The sequence below is a fragment of the Pistacia vera genome, unplaced genomic scaffold (genome assembly GCF_008641045.1).
Source record: "Pistacia vera cultivar Batoury unplaced genomic scaffold, PisVer_v2 Contig678, whole genome shotgun sequence".
In the NCBI taxonomy this organism is placed as follows: domain Eukaryota; kingdom Viridiplantae; phylum Streptophyta; class Magnoliopsida; order Sapindales; family Anacardiaceae; genus Pistacia; species Pistacia vera.
In genome coordinates, this window is record NW_022196532.1 from 483,077 (window position 1) to 508,996 (window position 25,920).

The 25,920-nt window shown below is 37.3% G+C and overlaps 3 protein-coding genes across 6 annotated transcripts; 2 read left to right on the forward strand and 1 right to left on the reverse strand.

Moving 5' to 3' along the window:
• Positions 1–8,088: 8,088 nt before the first annotated feature.
• On the forward strand, positions 8,089–8,606 carry LOC116113289 (signaling peptide TAXIMIN 2). Its single transcript, XM_031399433.1, has 2 exons — positions 8,089–8,281; positions 8,371–8,606. The coding sequence occupies exons 1-2, from the start codon at positions 8,184–8,186 to the stop codon at positions 8,492–8,494; spliced, it is 222 nt and encodes a 73-aa protein (XP_031255293.1). The 5' UTR covers positions 8,089–8,183; the 3' UTR covers positions 8,495–8,606.
• Positions 8,607–9,880: 1,274 nt separating this feature from the next.
• On the forward strand, positions 9,881–12,168 carry LOC116113367 (dnaJ homolog subfamily B member 13-like). 2 transcript variants are annotated; one of them, XM_031399522.1, is made up of 3 exons: positions 9,881–10,181; positions 10,268–10,692; positions 11,502–12,168. In XM_031399522.1, the coding sequence occupies exons 1-3, from the start codon at positions 10,008–10,010 to the stop codon at positions 11,938–11,940; spliced, it is 1,038 nt and encodes a 345-aa protein (XP_031255382.1). In that variant the 5' UTR covers positions 9,881–10,007; the 3' UTR covers positions 11,941–12,168. The 2 variants fall into 2 exon arrangements, with proteins under 2 accessions (XP_031255382.1, XP_031255383.1); XM_031399523.1 differs by having other exon boundaries at positions 11,348–11,509.
• Positions 12,169–12,448: 280 nt separating this feature from the next.
• On the reverse strand, positions 12,449–24,538 carry LOC116113299 (homeobox-DDT domain protein RLT2). Of its 3 annotated transcripts, XM_031399446.1 has the most exons (19): positions 23,901–24,538; positions 23,390–23,806; positions 22,268–22,353; positions 21,656–21,951; positions 21,499–21,547; positions 21,334–21,423; positions 21,094–21,258; positions 20,789–21,011; positions 20,256–20,356; positions 19,855–19,941; positions 19,588–19,740; positions 19,321–19,476; positions 18,823–19,032; positions 18,048–18,743; positions 17,402–17,956; positions 16,410–17,042; positions 16,167–16,271; positions 14,161–14,430; positions 12,449–13,594 (listed from the first exon to the last, which is right to left on the reverse strand). In XM_031399446.1, the coding sequence occupies exons 1-19, from the start codon at positions 24,010–24,012 to the stop codon at positions 12,821–12,823; spliced, it is 5,178 nt and encodes a 1,725-aa protein (XP_031255306.1). In that variant the 5' UTR covers positions 24,013–24,538; the 3' UTR covers positions 12,449–12,820. The 3 variants fall into 3 exon arrangements, with proteins under 3 accessions (XP_031255306.1, XP_031255305.1, XP_031255307.1); XM_031399445.1 differs by having other exon boundaries at positions 21,499–21,951; XM_031399447.1 differs by lacking the exons at positions 23,390–23,806; positions 23,901–24,538 and adding an exon at positions 22,752–22,792 and having other exon boundaries at positions 12,450–13,594; positions 21,499–21,951.
• Positions 24,539–25,920: the final 1,382 nt, after the last annotated feature.

Here is a 25,920-nt window from a genome sequence, read left to right on the forward strand (position 1 = left end):
AATGAAAAGGGAGCATGAGCGGGCCTATTGCTCGAAAGCCCAAAGGGAGGCCCAATCAGAGCCGCAGTAAAGTTTGGATTCAATCCCTCCAATAACGAAGTTGAGCATGATGCATTGCTCGCAGGTATCTGTCTCACCAGGGATATGGGGCAAAGTCCATCAAGATCTACAACGACTCACAGCTCGTGGTCCATCAAGTTACCAGGGAATACCAAGCAAAGGAAGATAGGATGGCATCCTACCTTTAGCAAGTAGAGATCGAGCTCAGACAGTTTAAATCTTTTTCCATTCACCAGATCCCAAGGGAGAAAAACTTGCAGGCAAATGCACTAGCTCGTTTTGCTTTAGTAATGAACAATAAGAAGGCCGATTCGATCCCAGTTAAATTTCTCCCTAAACAAGCATCCCCGCTCTACAAGGCCCAGTGTTGACCACAAGTCAAAGGGACAGTTGAATGAATGCAATCACCGCCTACTTGAGGAATGAAACACTGCTAGAGGACAAAACTGAAGCTAAAGCACTCCACACGAAGACAGTTCGGTACACGCTCATCAACGATGGACTATACAAGCGAGGATTCAAGGTACCGTTGTTGCAAAGTATTGACCACGAGGATGCAAATTATGTTCTGAGGGAAATACATGAGGGAATTTATGAAAACCACGAAGGGGGTAGATCTCTAACTTACAAGGTGCTCCGCCAGGGATATTACTAGCCAACAGTTTATAATGATGCAACGAACTATGTCCGCAGATGTGACAGATGCCAGAGATTTACAGATATTCTACGAGCTCCACCCTAAGAATTGACCACTTTAACAAGCTCGTGGCCATTCGCGATCTGGGACATCGACCTTATCGGCCCATTGCCTCAGGGAAAAGGGGGCGTTAAGTTTGCGGTGGAAGTCAAACAACTGGCAACAATAACGTTGAGAAAGCTGAAGGATTTTGTCTATAAGAACATAATTTGTCGGTTTGGGATTCCCCACACAATAATAACCGATAATGGGTAGTAGTTTGACAATGAAGATTTCAGGACCTTCGACGAGTAGCTTGGCATAAAGAAGAGTTTCGCTGCCGTCTATCGGCCTTAAGCCAACGGACAAGTAGAAGCTATGAATAAAGTAATCAAGCACACCATAAAGAAGAATCTCAACAACCTTAAAAGGAATTGGGCTGATGAGCTGCTAGAGGCTTTATGGTCCTACAAGATGTCTGCTAGAAGCTCGACCAGCGAAACTCCATTTTCTTTATCTTATGGATGTGAGGCGATGATCTTGGTTGAAGTAGGAATCAGTTCATTCCGAAGAGAAGTCTTTGACGAATAAGCAAACGAAGACCTTCTCCGCCTAAAGCTAGACCTGATCAAAGAACATCGGGCTAAATCCCAGCTAAGGCTCGCCTCGTATCAATAACGACCCAAGCGATACTTCAATACTAAGGTCAGAAACAGAGACTTTGAAGTAGGCGATTTGGTCTTCAGAAAGGTCATCCAAGGGGCTCAAAACCCGAGCTTGGGGGTACTTGGGCCCAAATGAAAAGTTCCTTTCAGGATATCCGAAAAGCTCGTACCAGGGTCCTTTCACTTGAAACACCTCAACGGCGAAGCAATAATGCGAGCATGGAACACCGAGCACTTGCGAAGGTATTATCAATAAGAAGCTCGAGTTTCACCTGTTCTTATGTTCAGTATTCACTGTAAGGCCATTCACGGCCAAAACACTTGATTAATAAATGAGGTACTATTCATTATTTACTTCGATTCATTGTTAACATCTTAAGATCGTTAGCGTTTTATTAAATCGCAACCTAAGCGATGATATTCTAAAAACTCGGAGTCAAGACTTCAGGAAAGGCAACTTATCTCAAACAAGCCATGCCAAAATCCAACTCATTGAGGGTGAAACATTCCCAAGTCGACGAAGTTAAACTTGAAATTAATTTCAAGGAAAAAACACGTCGAAGGAAATCGGCCCAAAGCTGGTGACCAAATAACTCGAAAGGGACAATAAAGTTTAAGATCGAAGTTTATCGTCGTATTAGATTTCCTCACAAAAATCGGGATTAAAAATCTCAAATCGACGAGGTTAAACTTGAAAAAATCCAAGAAAAAGCACGTCAAGAAAAATCGGCCTTAAGCCAGCAGCAAAAGCCTGAAAAGGACGACAAATCTGAAATCTATGCTAAACGTCACATAAAGATTTTCTCGCAAAAATCTGAAAAGCTCCTAAAGAAGCTAGCTATGCTCAACTTGGAGCAAATTCGGATCCCAAAGTTTGAGTAGGACGAATTAAATGACTTCGTAGAAATATAACAACCATTGCTCGAAAAAGAATGATGAAAATAATTTCTTTCATTAGTTAAAGCTCGATTACAAACGGGCAATTATAAAAAAGAAAACAAGGAATTCTTTAGGCAGATGGAGGAGCCTGAGCTTCATCCTCGACCTGTCCAAGAAGGTCGACACCCTAAGGAAGAGATGGCTCGCCAACAGGAGAAGCGGTGACTTCCATTCCAAGATCGGAAACCTCAGCTGAGGGCATCATGTGCGGGGGAGTTGGATCCTCGACACGGAGCTAGGGCTCGGCCTCGTTCTGGCCTCCTTTAGTCTCTACTTGGACCTCGCCTTCTTCCTCGGACTCGTCCGAGTAAACATAGGTCTCCCCTGGGGCTTCGACCCTCACCTTTTCAACTTCCTTCTGGTAAGCTTGGGGAAGGAAAGAAAAGTTGATTGAAGGATGGGCTTCCAACAATTTTTAGACAAGGAAGACAGATGTTTTCCAAGCCCAAGCCATGATGGCCTCGTTCAGTTCGTTAACCTGAAGCCTGAGCTGCCAAGCCTCAGCTTCGGCCTCCTAGCGACCTTCCACCTCCCGACCTGGGTTGAGCAAAGACTTTTTGGATTTGGCCTCCCATCTTGCAACAGCTTTCTGAGCCGCGGATAACTCAAAGTTCGGTTTGTTGTTGGCACCCCGCTGCTACGCCAAAGTCTCTGCGACCTCTGCTGCATTAGCCTCCACCTTGGCCCGAGCAGTCTCGCTCGCTTTGAGTTTGTTAAGGAATTCCCTTTCCTTGACCTGGAAGGGTCGCGACTTCCCCCTTAAGCCACTCGTGCTCAACAAGTCTGGCTTTTTTCTCCTTCTCTGCAAGCTCGACCCTAGCCATAGCATCTTCCTTCACCGTCTCCGTAGCCTGCCATTTCTGGTGGTTCGCCTCTAAAGTGTCATTGCATTCCTCGTACAAAAGTCTGCTTGCCATGGCAACCTGAAAAGAGGAGACGAGGAATCAACAAGAAACGAGAATAACCTACAAAAAAAGGGGGGGAAGGGGCACGAACTATCGGTACCTTTGCCACGTAGCTGCAGGTTCAAGCCAACATCTGGGGGGAGACGAGTCCTTGATGGCTGCAAATGTTTGTGGGGTGACACAATCCCTGGCCACTGCGACCCCAATACCAATATGGTTGAGAAGTTGGTCGATCAGCCCATCCATCGCGGCTTGGACCGCTTCATGTGTTTCCTTATTCTTTGGTTGGGACGAGCTAGGTTTGCTCGCCCCAGAAGCACCTGCCTCGCTAGTAAGAGTGATTTTCTTCTTGGCCAAGCTTTTGGCCACTTCCTTTCGAAGATCGCCAACTTGCATGGTAACCTCTTTGCCCAAGCCAATTTGCTGCTCAGGTGCTTTATTTTTTTTCGAACCCCTAGTTGGTTAGGATGCCTTCTTCGCTGGCCCCTTTTGGGCCTCTGTAATGCTTTTCTCGCAAACTGCCTTAGTGGTAGTCACGGGCTTCTTTGCGCTTAAGCCTCCCCCTATAAGTAATTGATTTACCATACACAGCAGAAAACAAAAAATTCAATTGGTAAATCAATTACCTTTCTTTGCCTAGATCCAAGTATAGATTATACCGTTTACATGTTTATAAACAAAAATATGTATAAAGTAAATCCATTCAAGGATTAGAATACTTATGTATGTTTGGAGGCTCCTTTGAATATCTCTGATTTCAGAGAGGAACACTGTTCATGGTTACTGTTCATCGTCTACTGTTCACATAGTTAGTAAATACGAGTACGGTAAAAAAACGATACGAGAATTTTACGGGAATGATACAGCAAACGGTGAAAAATACATTTATAAAAATTCGGCCTTAAAATTCGGATACGGAAAAAATACGATACGGGTATATACGGGTCTAATACGGTATATTGTCAATAATACGTTTTGAAAAATACGGCAATATTGATCCTGATTTTAGTACTTTTTATGATCATTGAATTAATCATTCTCTATTTTTCCTTATAGGTGTATGATTTATATCTTTTTTAATTATAATATTTTAGTTTACAAAAAAATATATTATTTGATTCGTAATCAATTATTACAAATATTATCGGACCAATTATTAAATAAAACAAACAATTTTATTTGTCATTAAGTTGAAGAAGAAGAAGATAAGATGAAAAGTGGTGTTTGTTGAAGAATAGTTGAAGAGGAAGAGAGGTAGAGATGCCAAAAAAGAGAAGAAGAGAGGAAGAGGACGCCAAAAGAAAGAAGAGGGCACCAAAAAATAGAAGGAGAGAGGAAGCAGGCATAGAAAAGAGAAGAAAAGAGGAAGAGGGCGCCAAAAAGAGACTGACGTCGCTTTGAGTAAAAAGAGACTAAGCATAAAACGACGTCGTTTTGATCAAATTTCACCTAAAACAACGTCGTTTTGGCTCATTAAATAACAAAATTTTATTTTCAAAAATACAGCCGAATTATATGGCTAGGGAATATAATTCGCGTATAATTCGGTTGTGCTTATAAAATAAAGGAATTCGCGTTTTATACGCGAATTTACTAACTAGGATTGTTCATGGTTACTATTCACCACCTACTGTTTATGTGATTTTTTGCCAATCAATCCAAAGTCTAATTACACTCACGAAAGTCCACACGAAGATAATCTGCAGAACCCTTGATTATTTTACTAGAACAATCAAGGGCGTCAACAATCAAGAAAGAAGAACAAGAAAAAGTTTTCTTCTTGAGAGAAAGAGAGATAGGGCGACTAGGGTTTTAATTGAATAAAATAATTCTTTTATTGTTTTAATTTTAAGTTTCACTTATATAGTACAACAATTAAAACCCTATTCCACTTAGGAATAGCCATGGGCTCCAACCCTAGTTCACCCTTGCAACCAGACACACCCTTTATGGTATTTTAATTAATTAATTATTATTATAATTATAATCAATTAATATATAATAATATATTAACATTCAATTAATAATAATAATTTCATTTAAATATATACATAGATATATTTAAATATAATCTCACTAATTTAATTTTAATATTAAAATTAAATACAGGCAATAACCTCAGCAAATTTCATTGCACTGTGAGATTACCAAAATACTCTTTTGTCCTAAAGATGAAAATACCCTTCTCACAAATTGATTCTTAAATTATCTTCTAAGTGTGTGACCCGTAGGCTTCTTATCATATCGGCAGTGAGTAACATCGCGATTAACACCAATTAACCATCTCACTACACACAGACCAAGATTGGCCCCTAGTAAGGCATCATAGCCATCCGATAGATTCCGATTCAACGAAATCGTAGCCTATCAATGGTATGGTTACCGTGCAATCAAATCTTTTCATCAACTGTTATCTCATCGAGAGTAAAGTACAGAAATAGTGTCAATCTAAGATATCTTCGACATGTTTGTATTCAGTTACTAGACCAATGACATGAATATTAAATTGGATTGAGCATCAACTCAATCCCACTATGGCCATAGATTTAGTGTCGTTGTCATTTACTGAATTACCCAATGAGATAACTTCTCCCATACCCAGGAGTGATGAATCATTTGTCGATCCACCATATTCTCGATACAATTCTCAATGTAGCCAATCACTACCGTATTGATAGCTCTGAATAGAACTATGTTGGGCTAGTATCAAACCACACCAATTGGTGCACAAGGCGCTCCGGTGATCTTAAGTCTAAAGATCACATGTACCACCATCCGTTAGAGGATTTATTCCACAGACATTAGGGTTACCATCCATATGGAATCCTCTGGTGGGTCTGTCCAGTGAACTTGCCTCTAGCAAGCACTCATGGGTTGCACCAGGTTGTCGGCAAATAACCTTGACAAGTGAGATCAGTCACTGCCTTTCGACAGGGTTGTTCAACACTATGATAGCCTTACAGTATTATCTGTGTCCTTTGTTAGAATAATACTTAGGCTACGAACGTTTCTAGAATGGCCACCATATGTGATCATAAGGTTCTCACTTTCAATATTTGAAACACTTGATACCCTTGTCACGGTTCTACCATTCTAAGGACATATATCATTACATACACGATATAGAAGAATATGTCTTTTATTGATAAATAAACATTTATTACAGAGTCAATTTTACAATAATTGATTGGCTTTAATGCACCTACTCCAACAACTACGTGTTGACCATCCATAGGGAGTGACAAACTGTCAGATTTCAGTAATGATAACCGTCGTCGTAGGTCACCTCGACTTCACGTGTGAACAGCTGTTGTCGCCCACGCGCGACGAAACGTAACTGACAAAGGTTGCCACATTTAATGCGACACGACCACACATAAATTACCTTTATAACTTGACTTTTCATATTCTGAATTTTGATAGATACCATGGGAGATCCAAGTGTGAGGTACGTCGACCAAGCGTAAGGTCGACCACAGGAGCCCGTTCGAACATGCACTTAGAGATTCATTATTGAAGTCGAGCTTGGCATCAAATCGAACAATAGTCTTTGAAGTCCGAAGCGATCATCAAACACTAAGGGACAGATGTTGTGTGTGGCTTTTCCGCCAAGCTCGAGCCAACGTGAGGATATAGCTCGACCCAGAATAATCTCGACAACAATGATTAATCGACCCAGTATAAGCTCGTTGAGCCGAAGCTCGACCCAGCATAAGCTAGTCGCGGACAATTCATGGAATTATTCAATCAACCTCCAGATATTTCAAATCCCAGATATTACGGGAATGACTAGATCAATTGCGATCACTGCGCAATCATAGCGCCTAACCGCGAGAATATCGGAATTGCGATTTAGATCAATTGTAATCCCCTTAATTTTGCTCTTTTCTTTGTTCAAATCTTGTATATAAACCCCCTCAAAGGAGGAGCGGGGGTTACGAATTTCACATAGGAACTATATTGTAAGCTCTCACAGCAAATACAAAACCAGTGGACGTAGGCTTCAGAGTTAACCTCGCCAAACCACTTTAAAACTCTCATTGTCTTTACTTTATTGCATTTTTTTTTTACATACATTGCTAATTATTCTTAATCACGCACAGATCAGTTCTGATCCCGACAAGGTCGATTGGATCTCGCTAGTTAGTGCAGATTTTTGTATCAACAAACATCAATGAAATAAGTTGTTTGATATTTTAGATACCTTAGTCTTTCTATGAAGTAAATATTTAGTGAAAGGTAATTTGCTCTTGGTGTTCCTGATATATGAAAGAGAAACCGTGCACTAATGAGAACGACGTAGATCTATGAACAACGGGACTAGTGTCAGTCGAAATAGGAGACCCAAAGACCATGCACTTGGATTTGGAGTGTGAATTGCTGTCACAGCCAAGGCAGTTCTCAGATTGCTTGAAGAGCCCACTGGATCATATCTTATTGGGTTCTACACTAATCTCTTCAGCTTCGGCCATTTGTAGAACCAGATCAATTTACACCGCCCATTACCCACCTTTTTGGTTATTCTTTGAAGTTTGAACTTTGAAACAATAACAAAAAAACATGTACAAGAACTGAAGAAGTCGTCTTCACACGCTAGTGGCGGTCGCATTTTGACATGGACCCGGCTGGTGGAAACCATTGAAGCAAGAACGAAGATTCTCAACAATACCCTAATCCCTAAAATACCCATTGACTTCATGCAATAAAAAAAAAAAAAAAGTGTAAAACCCAATCATAACTTCCCATTTGGTAGTTTCACAAGGACACTTTGGTCAATGTGATGAAGTAATGGAACGTGGTAGTTACTTATATTTGATTATACACCGCGTTACGTGAAGTCGAAGTAGGTGGTTTGATTTCGCGTAAACTTATAAAACAAATACAATTTCTCTCTTACAATTCAAAATCACAGAAAGAGAGAATCCAATATACAGGAAAATGGGAGATTGCCGGCCATTGGGTTTCTTGCTGGGGCTTCCTTTTGCTTTGGTTGCATTGATTTTATCTCTTGTTGGCGCTGTGGTGTGGATCATTGGGTAAGTTTTTAATTAAATTTCTTCCTTCAATCATGTCTTTCTTGTTTCTTTTGATCTTATTGGTTTTATATTTGATTTGTCAATGGCAGAACTGTATTGAGTTGCTTGTGCCCATGCTGCATTTGTTGTTCTGCACTTGCAAACTTCGCGGTGGATCTGGTGAAGCTTCCTGTGAAAATATTGAGATGGTTCATTCATCAGATTCCTTGTTAATTGATTAGATGCAGTATATTTTCATTTGTTAATTTATGGGTTTTGTGTTCAAATAAGATTTGTTTATGTAATTACAATTCATACAGTAACATGATTTCGAGCATTTGATGCCTATTTGTATGGCTATAAACCCAAGTGTTGTTTTCATCTTTGATTTTCAATTATTGTGTCACTAATTTTGATGAGTATATTTTTACAAAAATATCCATTATTATTTATTATATTATATGATTAGTTATGAGATCACATGTTCAATCAAATATTCAAGGGAATTATGCTGAATATAATTATGTATGAGATCTACTATTAATATTCAATACTTAATTATCGTAACAATGATTTAAACCAACATAATAAAAGAAGGACAAATACACTTATCATAATACTGATCACATTAATTTACGATAAACTTATCAAACTCTAATTTAACTTTAATAAGAATCACAAATTTAAATTCCCACTACTAGGATAACATAATTTTCTAATCAAATAATAACCTTTAATTTAATTTCTAATATTTATAAATGATAAATTTTTAATCATTTATCATTAATATTATGATTTAAGTCTATTCTTGGACGGGTAAAGTTGACCAAACATTAATTTTCCGTGCATTATTTTTAATAAGAAGTAGCTTAACCGCAATGTTGGCTTGCGATATAAGCACGGAGATTGAATTTTTAAATTTGAATCACTGAATGAGGTCCAAACCTTTATTTTCTTAATTTATGTACAAATTTATATAAAGTTTATGTTATAAGTAATTTATATTAATGTTGTTGGTAACAATATGAATTTATGTTGTTAACATCATTCAATTTGGGGGTTTAACATTCAAAACATTTACTACTAAATGGATTAATTTTCTAAACATTCTAATAATACATATTTATAATGATAAAAATTATGTATTATAATTATTTTAACAATAAAATAAAATTTATTCATTATTATTTTAACCACACATGTTTATTATATTTTTTCTATTTTTATTTTTTAAGGCGTTTATTTCATGTTGGATTTTTGCTATTTACTCTTTTATTATTAAAAACAAAAAAAAAGGTGAGAGAAAGGAAAATGGAAATCTAAAGTAACAGCTTACTGTGGCTACTCTTGCGACAGACGAACAGGTCGACAGGGCTTTTACTTACGTGTCCAGCCCAAAACGAAAAATCCAAGTATCCAACCATCATGGAACTGGCAGTGACCCGAAAATCGAAACGCGCACTTAATAACTAATAATAGAATCCACAAAATGAATGGCGAGGCGACTTCTGGAACATTCCACAGGAGTCTAAAATAATCTGAACCAACACTTCTAATATTCCAAGCTCATCACATCACTTCCTATAATATACCACCACCCTCACCACCACCGCCAACACAAACTCAAACCAAAGCCGAAACCAAACCATTCAAAAGTTAAAGCCAAAGGCAGAGTTTTTTCATTTAGTTTTTCAAGTAGAAGAAGAACAAAATAGTGAAACTGAAGAAGAGAAAGAGAGAATAAGAGATGGAGACCATGGGCGTCGACTACTACAAAATTTTGCAAGTTGATAGAAATGCAAAAGATGATGATCTGAAGAAAGCTTATAGAAAACTTGCCATGAAGTGGCATCCTGATAAGAACCCAAATAACAAGAAAGAAGCTGAGGCTAAGTTTAAACAAATCTCTGAAGCCTATGATGTATGTTTTTATTCTTTTTTTTTTTTTTTAAAGTATTTTTGAAAATATTAAACTTTGATTGATATTCTTTTTGTTTGATTTTGTAGGTTCTGAGTGATCCCCAAAAAAGAGTTGTATATGATCAGTATGGTGAGGAGGGCCTAAAGGGCCAGGTGCCACCGCCGGATGCTGGCGGTTCGGGTGGTGGAGCAACGTATTTCTCCACCGGAAACGGACCGACGTCGTTTCATTTTAACCCGCGAAGCGCGGATGATGTGTTTCGGGAGTTTTTTGGTTTTTCAAGCCCATTTGGTAGTAGTGGTGGGATGAGAGGGTCAAGGTTTTCAAGTGGGATGTTTCCAGAGGAAATGTTTAGTTCTTTCGGTGAAGGAGGAGGATCAATGGGTGGCGGTGGTGGTGGGCCTCGGAAAGCTCCACCAATTGAGAATAGGTTACCTTGTAGCCTTGAAGAGCTCTATAAAGGGACTACTAAGAAGATAAAGATCTCCAGAGAGATTGCTGATATAAGTGGGTATGTTACAATATCTGCTCCGCTTTATTTTTGCTTTAAATTCCAAGTTATGCTTGCAATAAACTTTTTAAGTTACTTTTGCCATAATTTTATTCATAAAGCATCAAATTATTCGTTCTGGTTCTTATAATGCCTATTGAAATGTTATTATTCCGGCATAGTTTATATATGAAGGAGTACTATTACACTATTAGCTGCTAGAAAGTAGAATTTGGTCGTTAGTTGTTAGATATAACTTTAGTGATATGAAAGCGCCCCATCTTTAGAAAAGTGGGAAATCAAATTACCCAATCTTTATCTAGTGTACACTAACTTGATTGATAGTTTCCATTTTAAACAAGTTTGATGTATGACACGAGGGAATATATATGGGGTTCTAACTATGCACATGTAGCGCTTTTAGAGTCAAAAAGTGATACACTTGTATGCGTGGGTACAATAATGATGCTTCCTTCAAAGAAAACATCCAGAGCTATTTCAACTAGGATGGCTTGTTACATTTCATATTTCAAGTTGTGGAAATTTATTTGACAACGTGTTTTGCACTACTTATAGATTGGATTCTACAGGCGTGTGGACCAAAGATATATGTTTAACTGGGTGTAGTCGAATGATTAAAACTAAGTTTAGAACATATCACTCAAAATTTGTGCAGATGACTTACTTGATGTGCTTCTGGCTTCTTGAAGATCAATCAATTGTTGTTTATAGCATCGTTTTCCTTCGTAACTAGTTGGTGAATTCTGGTTCAAAAGTTTCCCTGATCATAAGGGAGCCTGTTTCACCTAACTTTTTCTTGTTGGGTTCAGCAAAAAAATGCAGGTGGAAGAAATACTAACCATTGATGTGAAGCCCGGATGGAAGAAAGGAACAAAGATCACCTTCCCTGAGAAAGGAAATGAACAACCAAATGTTGTACCTGCAGATCTCGTCTTCATCATTGATGAGAAGCCTCACAGTGTGTTCACCAGAGACGGAAATGATTTGATTGTTACACAAAAGATATCTTTAGCAGAAGCCTTGACAGGCTATACAGTTCATCTGACGACTCTGGATGGCAGGAATTTAGCCATTCCTATCAATACTGTAATTCATCCTAACTACGAGGAGATTGTACCAAGGGAAGGGATGCCACTTCAAAAAGATCCATCAAAGAGAGGAAACTTGATAATCAAATTCAATATCAAGTTCCCAACAAGGTTGACTGCTGAGCAGAAAGCTGGAATCAAGAAACTTTTAGGTCCTTGAGATTGGTATGACCAAATAATACTGAGGCTGAGCACATTTTTGTGAATATTAATACATTTCAGATTTATCTGAATCTTTGCAAAAACATAGTGGTATCATGGTTGTTATCTTCTTATATTGTGATTTAGAAATTAAATAATTTAATTCGATTTTTAGGGATATTTGGAGTTGTTTTAATACATTTAACAATCATCGCATTCTCAAAAGTAATCGGCAGTAAACCAGTGTAGTCGAACAAATATTTGTTTCTGCATTATATCATAACATATTATCAATTCGTCGACCTTGTCTAACAATTTTTCCCAACTACCGATTGTAGATAAAAACTGTCAACTTGCTGAAATGTCGTTCATGTTGTTAACTTTTCAGACGACATGCCGTTCGGTCTTTCTGAAAAGACCGAAATCATGGGAAAAAACTATTGTAGAAGTAAAACAACCAAAATATGTCAAAAAAAAAGAAAATTAAAACTTTACAGCAGATGACTTACATACAATTCCAACCCAAATAAATAAAATGTTTTGTCTAAGTCAAGAATCATTCCAAAACATCCTTTATATCAACATAAAAGGATTAGGCATAAGAACCGTGTAAAAATTTGAGAAACGTTTCCAGTTGATGGAGGGTGAGGCAGAATTTGTACCAAATGGCGGAAGGAGTTCATGAATTAAAGGGGGGACATTCATTTATGTATAATACATTAAGTAAAAGTGGAGATGCTCTGGACAATCATCTATCCCTCTGTAAAAACTAAAAAGTACACACACTTTGCCTATTGGGATAGCGCTGTACACCATCGAACAAAAGAATAGAATTTCACAGTGCTAAATTTGTTCTACATGATTATCTCTCTTCACAGTTAAGCTACCCATCCTTTACTCTAGTCACTAAAATCTGTAGAAGTTGATCCCGTACCTTGTTCAGGATCTACATTCCGTTCTTCATCTCCTACCCTCATACCTTCTTCATCTGACTCCTCGTTTAGGTACTCTTCAACATCCAAATCTCCCTCTTCATCATCCTCATCTTCTTCATTACCATCTAAATTATAATCACTCCCCTCCTGTTGGTCATTAAGCCTGCCATCAAAACTACCGCCATATGTGTCCAACATATCATCGTATTCATCTCCTGTTGCTTGACCATTTTCATCGTCATACTCTGATCTTTCAAAGCTGCTATGATTTTCAGCACGTTCTTCTTGCAATTTTGTCATTTCGTCCCTATTCCATTCATCCCTCACTAAATTTCTTGATTGCTCAAATATGCTTTCTTTCGGAGTCTCTCTCTCTCCAACAACCCCAACCACCTTCTTTGCTGCTTTCTGTCTACTTCTAGCGCTGCGACGACCACGCTTGGGCCCTCGTCCACGAGGTTGCTCTTTCCATACCAGTACCTGCCCCAATCTATCTTTGTTGATGTTTGTACTCTTTTTACCAGATTCAGATCTGGAACCACCAACCCTTCTCTGAGATCTGCCACCTTGAGTACGTCCACGAATTCTCCCACGGTTTGTTCGTCCACGGTTCTGGCCAGCAAGTCGAATCCCCACATCAATCCAATTTCCCTCTTGAGAATAACTGGCTTGATATGAAGTTTCTACTGCTTCATCAACTCTGGAATTCTTGACAACAGCATATTTTGATGGAAACTTCTAAGAAATTAAAAGAAAAGATGTCAGTAGCAATCCCTTTTGGCATAATAGTATATCTAAAAGCTAACCATAAAGTATGACTCCAGACCAATGACCCGCCATACTGCACATATCTAACATGCTTGGCATACAACACTGAAGTGCTCTAGAAAGCTAAGGTGCCCCCTTCAAAAGTTGGTGACAGGCAAACATAAATATTTCGTTTCAGAGATATAGGGTGTAGTTTTGATGACAGATTATATCTTCAACACAACAAACAAAATTCAATCTCTTGAAGACACCATACATACATCAAAAGCTTTGTAACATGCAAACGGAGAGAAGCACCCTTTCAGATTTCATTCCATGCTAAAAGGCAACCATATAGAATCCAGAGGATTTCTGGCCAATAGCTGACTCTGTAATACCCTTAACTCTGTGTAGCTCAGATACAGATGTAAGACTAAAACGTTCCTTCATATACCATAGACTTGACTTCAATAAGAAGCATGTTCCATTTTAATATTTTATTCATATTCTCCCCTTGTACATTCAGGAGTAAATTTACACTGAGAAGGGTTACTCACCACAATGTCACCTTCTTTCTTGTCCTTCTGATGAGATTCCACTTTCTGATGTGGCAGATAGGATATGGATGCATCAAATTCCATGAGCCTTAAAGCTACAGCAGCTGTTGTATGTGGTACCCATGGTAGAATACAAACCGTTTCTGGACTGGAAGGACCATTAGGAGTACATGCTGCTAATGCGTTAGAAGAATCCAACAACTCACTAGTTGTTTCAAAATTTGTAGACAAATAATCCCTCTTTATGGCACTCTCCAACTGTGTCAGACCCTGAAAATGACAAAAAGAAAATGCATTGTTCAACTTCATAGTTCCTCCAAAAGTAAATCTAAAGAAATTAATCAAAGCAATGACAACACAAGCAAAATGAAGAATCTCCCACTAACATAAGAGTATTATGTTTAGTTACAGTGAATTGTATATTAAAAAAAAAAAAGCATTAAATTTACAAGAAAAGGGGCAAGAGGAGAAACTAACCCGATGATGCTACAAATTACGCAAAAAAAAAAAAAAAAAAAAAAAAACCCCATAATGCTACTACATTTTACCTCCAAATTCGTCAGATATATTCCTGCAGATTGAAACTATTACCATGGGCTTGCAGCACAAGAATTCCAAAATATGGTCGGTCCCAGGGAGCCCATCAAGGGCCTAAAGGGACCACTGCCCAAAGGTTTCTAACAATATATGCATGCGAATTAAATGTTTTTTTTCTTTTAAAGCCCCACAATCAGGCTTCAACACATTTTAGAGATTATACAACTAAAGGAGTTTTAGGGCCTATTCAACATTGTCTCCCAAATTCATTTTTGGTGAAAATTTATTTTTCGGACTTGAAAACAATTAAATTGAATTTTACACTTTAAATCCAATACTATATTTGGTAATATATTGAAAAACAATTTTTCAGAAACCAGGTTAAAATGAACCAACATACTTATGCAACCATATAGGAATATTGTGCCAAAAATAACTAGTCTGAAATCGACTAAAAGAAGAAAAATTAAAAACTAAACCAAGATTAATGCTGAAATGATAAGAGCAATTGAGAACTCCTTGGCACAAACTTGATTACAACCCTCTTAGTTTTAATTATTATTCCAACTTATTAAGAGAAGAAAACAAAAGGCTCCTAAGCCTGGGTTTTTACAGCTGCTCCCTTTTTTCCAACTTCCCTGAACTTTCGTATCTCTTGCTATTATTCAGCTGGGTAGATGCTATGTCTATTTATTTCTCTCTACTCATTGTCTATCCATATATCTCTGTCTTGCTTCTCCTTATGTATCTTAGGCTGCTCCCTTTTTTCCAAGTTCCCTGAACTTTCATATCTCTTGCTATTATTCAGCTGGGTAGATGCTATGTCTATTTATTTCTTTCCACTCATTTCTATCCATATATCTCTGTCTTGCTTCTCCTTGTGCATCTTAGCTAGTTTGACTTGCATTCTATAATTCTAAAAGTTTGCACCACCCCGACTCAGAGAAAATTATCCAGTACCTAGAATCCTTACCAATTATGTACCAAATAATCAAGAGTTCGTCAAAGCTTATGGTATAATTTCTTATGTTTTAAATCTTTTTTTCACATGCTTTGTTGAACCTAGGGGCTGTTAATTTAATAAATTTTCAGGGAAAAAAAAAGGCTTGCTTAATAAGTAAAATATGATTGGATCCATTGTTTCACTTTTGCCGCTACTTAGTGTTTTTGCTTTGCTGTACATAATTGGTTCCTTACTTTCATTAAGAACTCCGAAAAGCAAGTCCACTAGAAACTCTTGGCTGCATTGACTTCTAACTAATTGGGAATAAAAACAAGATGGATCAGTGGAAAGAAAGTTTAATATGACATGCAAAACAATAAGCGAAACCACAGCTTACCATGTCCGATAGTAAAACGTGGGCAAGAAATATAGAAAATATCAAAAAAATAGAAAGTGAAAAATTGTTTGAAATCATAAACAGAAAAAGAAATAAATGCATGAAAAGGGAAAAGCCAAAATTTTAAACCTGAATAAGTTCTGCAGCTGATAATGAGGAGTGGAGCTTTGTACCCCACGATTTTCTACGCCCGTCAGTCCAATCAGGTTGTAGAGCTTCTGGTGGAATACAAACCTGCCAGCCACAACATAAACATGATAAGAAACAGTCAATGTGACACTAAAAAATATATATTGAAGAGAGAAATTAAATACTAAAGCAATATTAACATAACATCATCTGTAATTATGCCAAAAATAGAAATTTACTCACCTCAACAAATGATAATAGCAGTTTGAGCAATCTGATTCTCATAGGAGAAGCAAGAGAAACATCAGAAGTACAGTCGTGGTCCCTTTTCAGTTTCCCTTCACATTGAGCCACATGTTCAGAAACATTTAAGTTTCTATTGAAAGCATTAAAGGTCCCATGGCAAGATGGACAGTGGTTGCCTTCAAAAAGATAAATATCATGGCAGTAATCACATGCACTCATCACTTGCTTGCACCTTTTCTTTACATACTTCATAGCACATAATACTAAAGAATTAGCACATTCATTCCACATCCACCTCTCGTAATCTTCATATCTCTTCAAGGCATCATTTCTCTCAGTTACATTCCTTCCCAGCCCAATCAAAAAGGTTGTTGAGGTCTCTGACATATCAGAATCTGAAACACACACAGTACTGCTGGGGCTATCAGTGTCAATATTGCAATCAGGGCAAGGAACTGTTTGAAAAGATTTTGGCTTGGCAGTTTCTTGATTTTGTCTGTGTGTGTTCACATCCACCATGCTTCTCCTAACAGTGTCCTTAAAGGACATCTCAATCTTTTGCAACATTGAGTGTAAATGGGATTCCCTAACCCCACGGAGATCCAAAGATGCCAACAGAGCATCAAAATCCTGCATGAAGAACAGTAAAGGAATTTAAAAAGGATGGGAAACATACAAGCACATGGATGATAAAGCAAGCATACACACATATAAGAAAGTATGTCAACTAGGCACTGCTCCATGGTAAATAACAATGAAGAGAAAAAAGAACAGATGGCATGTTAAACCATGTAGCTTTCCAAAATAATGATTGCAATGTGACAGATGTTTCTTGCCTTTCCTTCCATCAAAAACTCAAGGTGGAGGGAGGATAGCCAACCACAAGCAGAATTAAGTAGAGAAACACAGGTTAAACACATAAAGACACACACTGAGATGATGCTATATGTAATCACATAGGAAAGAAAAGTCACTAGAGAGAACACCACCTCCTCAGAATCAATCAATCTCCAATGACCATCACGTAACTCAACAAAGATCCTTCCACATCCAGGATCATTCCGAGATACAGATGTAATAAAACGCCAATACCGATTACGTCTGCGATCCTGACCAAGTGGTAATGATCTATACACATACATTTCTTCTGCCCTGTGGCCAATGTATGACTTTAACTGTGAGCGTGACTTCTCAGCAGCATATGCTGCTTGCTGATATTGGAGATTATCGATGCCAATGGTGTAATCTTGCATTTGCAAATTCCCTTCAGGTGGCATCATACAATTATGGTCATGCTGCTGATCATTTAACAGTTCCTGCTTAATGGTAAGGTCCACTGATGTCTCATTATTTTTGTCATCAATAACAACAAAAGGGCTTTGCCTACCCTCCACTGAAGAATTTGCAACATTCGGTTCTGTCTTGTTCCCCATATATGCTGAAAAATTCATTTTTGATACATAGTCTTCCTTAATACGCCGTTTATCAAGTTGTGCCTCTACCCACATTTGCTTCTTTATAGCATTTGCAGCTTCCAAGCGTTCCTGAAAAGTAATCTTATTTCAGCCTAAATGCAGAGGAGAAAATTGGAGCAAAATATTTTATGTTTTCATCAAAAGAACAAAGAAACGATACCTCAAGCACAATACGAATTGAGTTTCCTTCGATTGCCACACCAACTAAAGCAACAAGAGCATTAAGCCGCTCCTCAACAGTGAGATCAGAATACTCCCCCTCCATTAGTCCTTGAACCCATGGTTCACCAGGATTGCTTTCATCAATATCTGCATTGGCTTGACCAGTAGTAGTTGCATCAAGGCAAACTTCAGCAGCATTTATGGATTGACCAATCAAACCATCAGATCCTTTTATTTCACAGAAGCCTTCTGAACTCTTTGAAGACAGGCCCTCACCAGATCTCCCAAGGCCACCTAGTGGAATTTCTGTAACTTCATTGGTCTCCGTTCTGTTTCCCAAGAGAGTTTTTGTAAAATTCTTTGCTTCCCGAGAATTGGGTTTCTCCTCCTTTAGATTCAATTCAGTACCTAAATCATCATCCTCAGGATCCTCCGCTACATCACTTTCAGAGCCTTCATCTCTTTCAGCATCATCAGCCTCTTCTCCATCAATAAATCCACTATTAAATATTCGAACCCTTTCTCTAGCTGCAGAAAGTATTGCCTCAGAATCAACTGGGTCTTTCCTATAAGCCGTACGTACACAATATGTTGAAGGAGCTGTTCTCTCAAAAAGTTTAGAATCCCTAGACAAAGCAGCAGAAATAGAAGCTTCTGGTGTCTTGCTCGTTGTAAGATCCCTCAGTCCAGATTTCTTATCTCAAAAGTAAAATCGTAAGAAGTCATACTCACTACAGTAAAAGAATGACAAAAACTGATAGATATAGAACTACCTGAATTTTGTCTGCAACCTCTAATATTGTCAGGCCCTTGCTTCCCTCAAGAGAAAGAACATGAAATGCAGCAAATTTAACTGTTCCAGGTGTCAAGCGATGCCTAGATCTGCGTGAATTGGAGAAACCCCTTTCTTGCATTATGGCAACAGCATTTTCTGCTGCAGCCCCGTTGCGTAAATTAGAAATTATATCTCCACCATCACTCCCCTGCACTTGTACACAAATTTAAACTCATCATAAAACTACAAAGAATATTTTAATGGATAAAGTAGCAGTATCTTAATTCTTAACAAACAATCCAAACACATGTTCAAGAAAATAATTGTCTACAAACATGAGTAACCAAGATATCCTTGGAATAGAATTTTCATAACACAAACTTAACACAGATAATGAAAGAAATTGCTACTACAACATGACAAAATCATTCAGATCTCAATAAGACAAGACAGCTTCCACATTAAATTAAATTCTGAATACATAAAGAATAATAACCTCATAGTCATCATGAAGACATGCTTGCTCAATATTCCTTTTCTTCAGTTGAGGACCGAATCCGGCAGATAGAGCAAATTGCCGCAAAATTTCAGGCCATGTTAATGCATTTAAGTGGTGCTGCCAACTGCGTATATTAAATCCCCAAGAATATGCCTGAAACAGATTGCCAACATATAGAAAAAGGGGGAAAAACTGGTTAAGTATGCAAGCTAACCAAAAACTACAAAAATCGCAGCAGGAACATGAAACTATAGAACAGCATACCCCTTTAACAATCTGTGGATGCCCACCTCCAGGATTGGCAGCACTACTTTGATTTGTTCCTAGCCCAGTAACGGGTGTCTTCACAGCATCCTCCATATCTTTAATTATTGATCTTAGAAGAGCAATATGTATTTCACCCAACAACCTTGGATCCTGAAGATCAGAGAGTTGAAAATGCATATCAATGCAACAAAACAAGGCACTGCCCAGCTCCAAATTGACTTCAAAACAAAAGTCTCAAAAAAAAAATGAGAAATATGCACCTACATAATCATGAAAAGCTTGGACAAACTCATCCAGAGTAAAAGGCCAAAGCCCAAGAATGTCTGCAAAAGTAATTAAGAACCTCCAGACCTGAAATGTTTTAATCACATTCAAAACACCAAATAAGAATTATGCAAAGCAAAACAAGAATCTATTGTCAAGTCTGCACAACTCTAATAATAAGATTTTTTTTTTGTCGTGGGGGGGGGGGGGTGGTATAGTATAAAGAATGAAAGAATGAGACCCCAAAAAGAGAGTCTCTACAAGAGTTTATGCGTCCTGGACATTCCCAGGAACCAAAATAAGATATTCTTATACAGCATTCCAGATTCAATTAACAATCACAACCTTATCTGGGAAAGAACCAAAAATAGAACACAAGGAAACTTACTACTTCAACTCACCATGAGAAGATTCCCTACATTCTCCTCAGAACCATTCCATGGTAGAATTGCAAAAGGCCTTTTCAATTTCACAGATTTAGGTGGGAAGGGACACAATACATCTGAAACAGAAATAATTGATTAGCTGCTCATGAGATGAAAATTAAAGCATATGACTCAAACCCCAAAAAAGTCTCAAGTAGCAGAGCAAGAATAGGACCACTGTATATCCTTAAAATATGCTAACTGATATATGGTTGAAAATTCATATAATCAATTTACACGACAAACAGAATGACATCACATTCTAATTTCCATTCAAAATGTAAACATCTAAAAATATCTCTACAAAATTTAAGCTCAATACTGGGACAACAAATATTATTCTAAATATGTCGAATTTAAAAAGTCCAGACTACTCTAAATTGGTCAAATACGCACATATGTGCAGTTAAAACAAGAATTTAATAAAGTATAATCAATGTTCTTAAACTGATTTAACTGGTCAAATCACCAAAAAGAACAAAAAGTAAAAGTACCCAGGCGTAAATTACCTCTAAATGATTCAAGATTTTGCAGAGTTTCAAAATCAAGAGACAGTATTGTAGGCAGTCCTTTGCTTGACGCAGCTAATTCCATGAGTTCCAAGCGTTCATCCTCTATAAGTTCCATTGATTCTTTAGCAATTTTGCGAGCAATAGCTCTCTCATTGGCAGCTCTAAGCCTTGCTGCCTCCTTTTCTCTGCGTAGTTCTTCTTTTTGTCTCATTTTCTCAGCCTGAGTACACAGAGAACATAACTCTTATCCTCATATACAACACTAAGATAGGCATCTTAGAAAGATAGGTTTCCAAACTCACTCTAATTGATTCCTTCTGCAAAAACTTCTCCCTCCTCTCCAATTCACGCCTTTGTTCCCTCAAGTATCTCTCTTCCTCCCGCTGCTTTTCACGCAACAGCCTTTCCTCCTCCTTTCGCCTTTCACGGTCATGCCTTTCCATTTCTTTCCTAATTTGTTCTTCTCTCTTAATATACAAAATGATGCTATCAGTATACAACTTAAGAATTAATTAAGAAAAAGCAAAGGTAGTAAGCAAGACCTTTCGCCTCAAAATATCTTGTTTTTCGAGTTCTTTTCGTATCCTTTTTTCATGCGCTTCAACTTCCCGTGCTATTCTTGCCTCCTCACTCTGCAAGTAAATGTCATGCATGAGATGCTAGTTTCTTATTTTTTAGCATTCAATACATCATATAGCATTAAGTACCTTGCGCTTTTTTTCCATCCGTGAAGCATCCTCATCAAGGGTAACCCTCCTGTCAGATGAGACAAATTGATTTTCTAGTGCTGTAATTGCATGAGCACCAAAATGAGCATCTAAAGCAGTGTTTACAAAGGAGTTCTTTCGTGGAACATTTTCATACTCTTCCGAAGCAGACGGCAAAAGGTGGTTCTGCCTGCCTTGTTGAGAAAGAAGATTTAAACTAGGCAGTTGACCCGGAAAACCATATCCAGAGGATACTTGTTCATTCCCATGCATGAATGAGTGCCCAGTAGACAGTGATGGATTCCTGGTGTTTGAACTATCAACAGGTGAACCATAGTGGTAGGATGGGGCAGCTCTTTCATAAGTGTCGGTTCTAACAGTTGGCTGCTCGGGAAGAAACTGGTATTCATGAAGAGTCCTTGTGGCGCACTGAGGATGAACCGTGAACATATCCTGCCAATAAGTTTTTGGGTTATACACAATAATGTTTTGGGAGAAAAGAAAACAGTACTCAACATTGACCAAAGATTTTCAGAAAAAAAGCTGTCCACATCTAAACAAAAAATACAATAGTACACAGGCATACTACTTTTCAAAAAAAAAAAAAAAAAAATGAAAATCATAATAATCAAATATTTTGAAATGACTGAAACCAAGAAAAGAAAACTGAGTTGTAATTTCCAACAAGACAAAGGTAATCACTCACAAAAAATTAACAATGTATCCAGATGGTAGGTATAAGCTACTATGTAGAAACAGGGAGTCTAACCTTGACTGGTTTCACATCAGGTCGGTCATACTGTTTAGTCTCAAAAGGAAGCCCAGGGTAATTCTGCTGTCCCCCTGTTGCTGGTCCTAGTGTAGTATAAGGAAGTTATTAGGGAAACGACTGTTGAGTACCTTCAGCACATAAAACCATATAAACTGAAGCAAGGAAAATTAAGACTATTGTATTTACAGCTTCATAGGTAGTTTTTCAATAGTTCAAACATAATGAGAGGAAAAGAACACAAGATTGACAAATAGAAATGCATTAAATATGCAGAAAAAGCCATAACTTTAATAAGCATGTGAATATTAAGATCATATCCCCTCTAATATTACTTTTGGAATTTCATCTAATCAACTCATAAGAACAAGTTGTCAAGGAATATTACAAGCGTAGACCACCAATCACTTCTCACTTTAAAATCTTTTAACTCAGAACCACAACTTGGTAGCAAAACTATTGCATTTGCAACAACCCTTCTAACCTTAATTTTGATTAACAATAGAAGCCTCATAAAGTCAAGACACCACCCTGAGACAGTAACATAGTTCCATTGCCAATGTTGTCTCCCAAGAAACTCAAGGACCCAAAACATGCCAACTGCATTGATGAAGAAGAGAAAATGTGACGTAAAGAAAGTTTACCATCCTACAATCAAACAGTTATAACTCTAGCACATACAGCTGGAACAATTGGGAAACCTTTTTACATAAGCATGTAAACCCCATCATTTTAAAAGCACAACAAAAACATCTAGAACAAAGGCATGCCCATGTTAAGTTCAAACAAGCATTCACAGCATTTGACATGTAAATATCAAGAATAACATATTTCTTATGCAACTCTTTTAAATATCGGCAATGCTGCTACAAATTGGCACACGGTTGCAGATTTTGCTTTACTTGGATATCTCCTCCTCTCAATTGAAAACATACCTATATAAAACAAATTTCATTTCGCAAGTAGTTGTAACTTGTAACACCTCCTGGGGACGAGGTTTCTCTAAATTTGCCCATAAAAAGTTCTAAATGGTAACTAATCCATCAAAGTAATACCTATTAAGTTGCTTTCCCAAACAAAAACTTACTGAATCAAATGAAAATTCAGCATGACTAAACCTACCTATAGGTGCCCCAAATGCATCAGGCGGCAAAGGATCAAATTCCATTCCGATAATGGGCCCATCCTCTCTCAAAGGCTCCCCCAGCTGCGCCTCAACAAAAGCAATAGCTCTCAGTTCCGCAATACTCTGTTGAGGCGGCGGCATTTCGTAATACCTCTTCATTGCCGCGACGTCACCCCCAATCCTCTGAACTGCCATACCGGCCCGCGCAAAGGGGCTGGAGTCAGTTCCCGCCAATTCTTTATCGCCACCTGGCAGTGGGACCGCGGATGGAGAATCTTTCGGCTGACGCTTTACAGGTGGCGCCTTCCGGTCTTTCAGACGCCGGTGACAGAACCACATCTGTAACTGCCGATCGGACAAACCCAACTGCGTCGATAATTCCGCTCGTAGCTCTTCAGACGGGTAACTATGCACTGATACAAAACCAAATTTACATTAACCCACTAAAAAAAAATTAATATAAAAATAAAAACTAAAATGAAACTGATACTGATACTGAAAACAAACCAGCATAAGTTTTTTCAAGAATTTCAAGCTGAGAAGCCGTCTTCATTTTGCGCTTGGACTTAGTTTCACCTTCCGGTGGCTTCTTCTTCTCCGCTTCACTTCCACCGTCCATTTCTCAATATCAAACCAAAAAACCCTAAATCACAAAACTCCAAAGATACTCTCAATCAACAAAGAAAGAGAAAGCAATTGGGCGTTGGTTCAACTGTGTTAAAAGAAAATTGGGTTTAGAGTAATGAGTGAAAAGAGGAATAACAAAAATTGAGAGTTTCTCTCTCTAGAACAAAAACGAGGTGAAGTTATCTGTCTAAAGAATCGTAATGGATGATCATGTTTCGGTTTTTGGTGTGTGTGAATGAGTGATTGAGATGTGCGGTGAGATGGAGATTTGAGGAATAATAACCCAATACAAATAATAATAATAAATATTGGGGTTATTAATATTAATTGTCGTCGTAGCTGTTGAAAAATAAATAAATGAAAAGAAAGAAGAGAAGAGAAGATTGTGATGGTATTTGAGAAGAAACTACGAACAAACAAAGAACGAACAGTCTTTCTCTCTCCCATATTTTTAAAAAGTAAAAATTTTAATTTATTTTTCTTTTGGGGAAAAATAATAGTTGGTGTTGTCAGATGATGCTTTTTTTGAAATGGAGAGAGTAAGGTAAGGGTTAGAGGGATTGATTCACAAATGGGTTTTGATTTTCTTTCTTTCTCTTTGTTTTTTAAAAAAGGTTAATTTTATACTGGACGAGAGTTTCGCTTCTTATTTAATCCTCACTCGCTTAATCCTACCGCTTCTTTCCCGCTTCTTGTTCGTTTCGTACGAGGACGTCCCTGACCGCCATCTATAGCGCGTGCTCCCACGCTCTATTTTCCACATATATATATATATATATATATCATTTTACACTCCGAATTATGCCTTTCAAAATAATGGATAGACATTCATATATAGTTCATATTAATCAAATAAATCACTTATAATACATTTTTAATTATTTATTATTTACATATATAATAGTCAAGCCACGTAGCATTGTGAGAAAGAAAAACTGATAGTATTAACATTTTTATAAAGTCTAGCTAATCTATTGTGTTCACAAATAAAATATGCTCATAATTCATAATCTTAGCATGACAACTTCATTTAAAAGATGAGCACCATGAGATAATAATAATGCACTTTACTTACTATACAACCTGTTATAATTTTAAATACACATCATGATGTATTTGGTATAATTTATTGAAATAATAAGTAAAAACATATTTAATAAAAAAATTAATTTTTCAAAATAGAGGTTGATACAAAATAATTAGGAGGTAATTATCTCTAGTTGTTCTATTGATTTAATAAAGATTTTTAGGTATTACTTAATAGTTAAAAAATCTTAAATTCAAGCCTATTTTTAGATGTTAATAAGAATAAAGAAAAAAAAAAAAAAAACTCTTATGACTCTTATAATAAAAAATAAAAAAAAAAATAACTAGCGGGTCTTATAATTTAACGACGCGCTCTAAAAACCAGGAAGAAATTTGTGGAGAGTGTTTAATTTCTTGGAATGAACCCACATTTCGTTACTATAAAAGTCTGGGTGGACCCTACTTTTTATTATTATCTAAGACTATTTGAAGATGTGGAACAGAACTCATTCATCATTCAGACAGTTAAAGTTTGGAGTTTGGATTGAATTTTAATCCTCAACCTTGACCAACACCAATCTCACCTGTTTCCTCTGTTTTAGCAACAACTTACGTATTAATCCTTATCATTTATTCTTAATTATAAATTAAACTATTATACTTGGCATTTCTGGGTTGAAAAGTATGCCAATTGGAAAACATAATTTAAGTCAAGCCAAAACGAAATTTTGTGAAGAATCAGAGGTTAGATTCCCTCCAATAATTCACTTCTTTTTATCTTAAGTTAGATTGGTCGTGTTTGGATGAAATAACGACGTGGTATCAAGAACTAATGATTAGAAGTTGTGATAATCTAATGAGTTCACTACTTTTT

What these genes read in the sequence shown, in the direction of transcription:
- LOC116113299 (XM_031399445.1), bottom strand. Translation starts at nt 24,012, where the DNA reads ATGGACGGTGGAAGTGAAGCGGAGAAGAAGAAGCCACCGGAAGGTGAA. An exon ending in GTCTTCATGATGACTATGAG is followed by an intron (nt 19,033 to 19,320) that starts GTTATTATTCTT and finishes GTACAAGTGCAG; the next exon opens with GGGAGTGATGGTGGAGATAT. An exon ending in GATTGATTGATTCTGAGGAG is followed by an intron (nt 17,043 to 17,401) that starts GTGGTGTTCTCT and finishes TTCTTCATGCAG; the next exon opens with GATTTTGATGCTCTGTTGGC.
- LOC116113289 (XM_031399433.1), top strand. Translation starts at nt 8,184, where the DNA reads ATGGGAGATTGCCGGCCATTGGGTTTCTTGCTGGGGCTTCCTTTTGCT. An exon ending in GCTGTGGTGTGGATCATTGG is followed by an intron (nt 8,282 to 8,370) that starts GTAAGTTTTTAA and finishes TGTCAATGGCAG; the next exon opens with AACTGTATTGAGTTGCTTGT.
- LOC116113367 (XM_031399522.1), top strand. Translation starts at nt 10,008, where the DNA reads ATGGAGACCATGGGCGTCGACTACTACAAAATTTTGCAAGTTGATAGA. An exon ending in AAATCTCTGAAGCCTATGAT is followed by an intron (nt 10,182 to 10,267) that starts GTATGTTTTTAT and finishes TTGATTTTGTAG; the next exon opens with GTTCTGAGTGATCCCCAAAA. An exon ending in GAGATTGCTGATATAAGTGG is followed by an intron (nt 10,693 to 11,501) that starts GTATGTTACAAT and finishes TGTTGGGTTCAG; the next exon opens with CAAAAAAATGCAGGTGGAAG.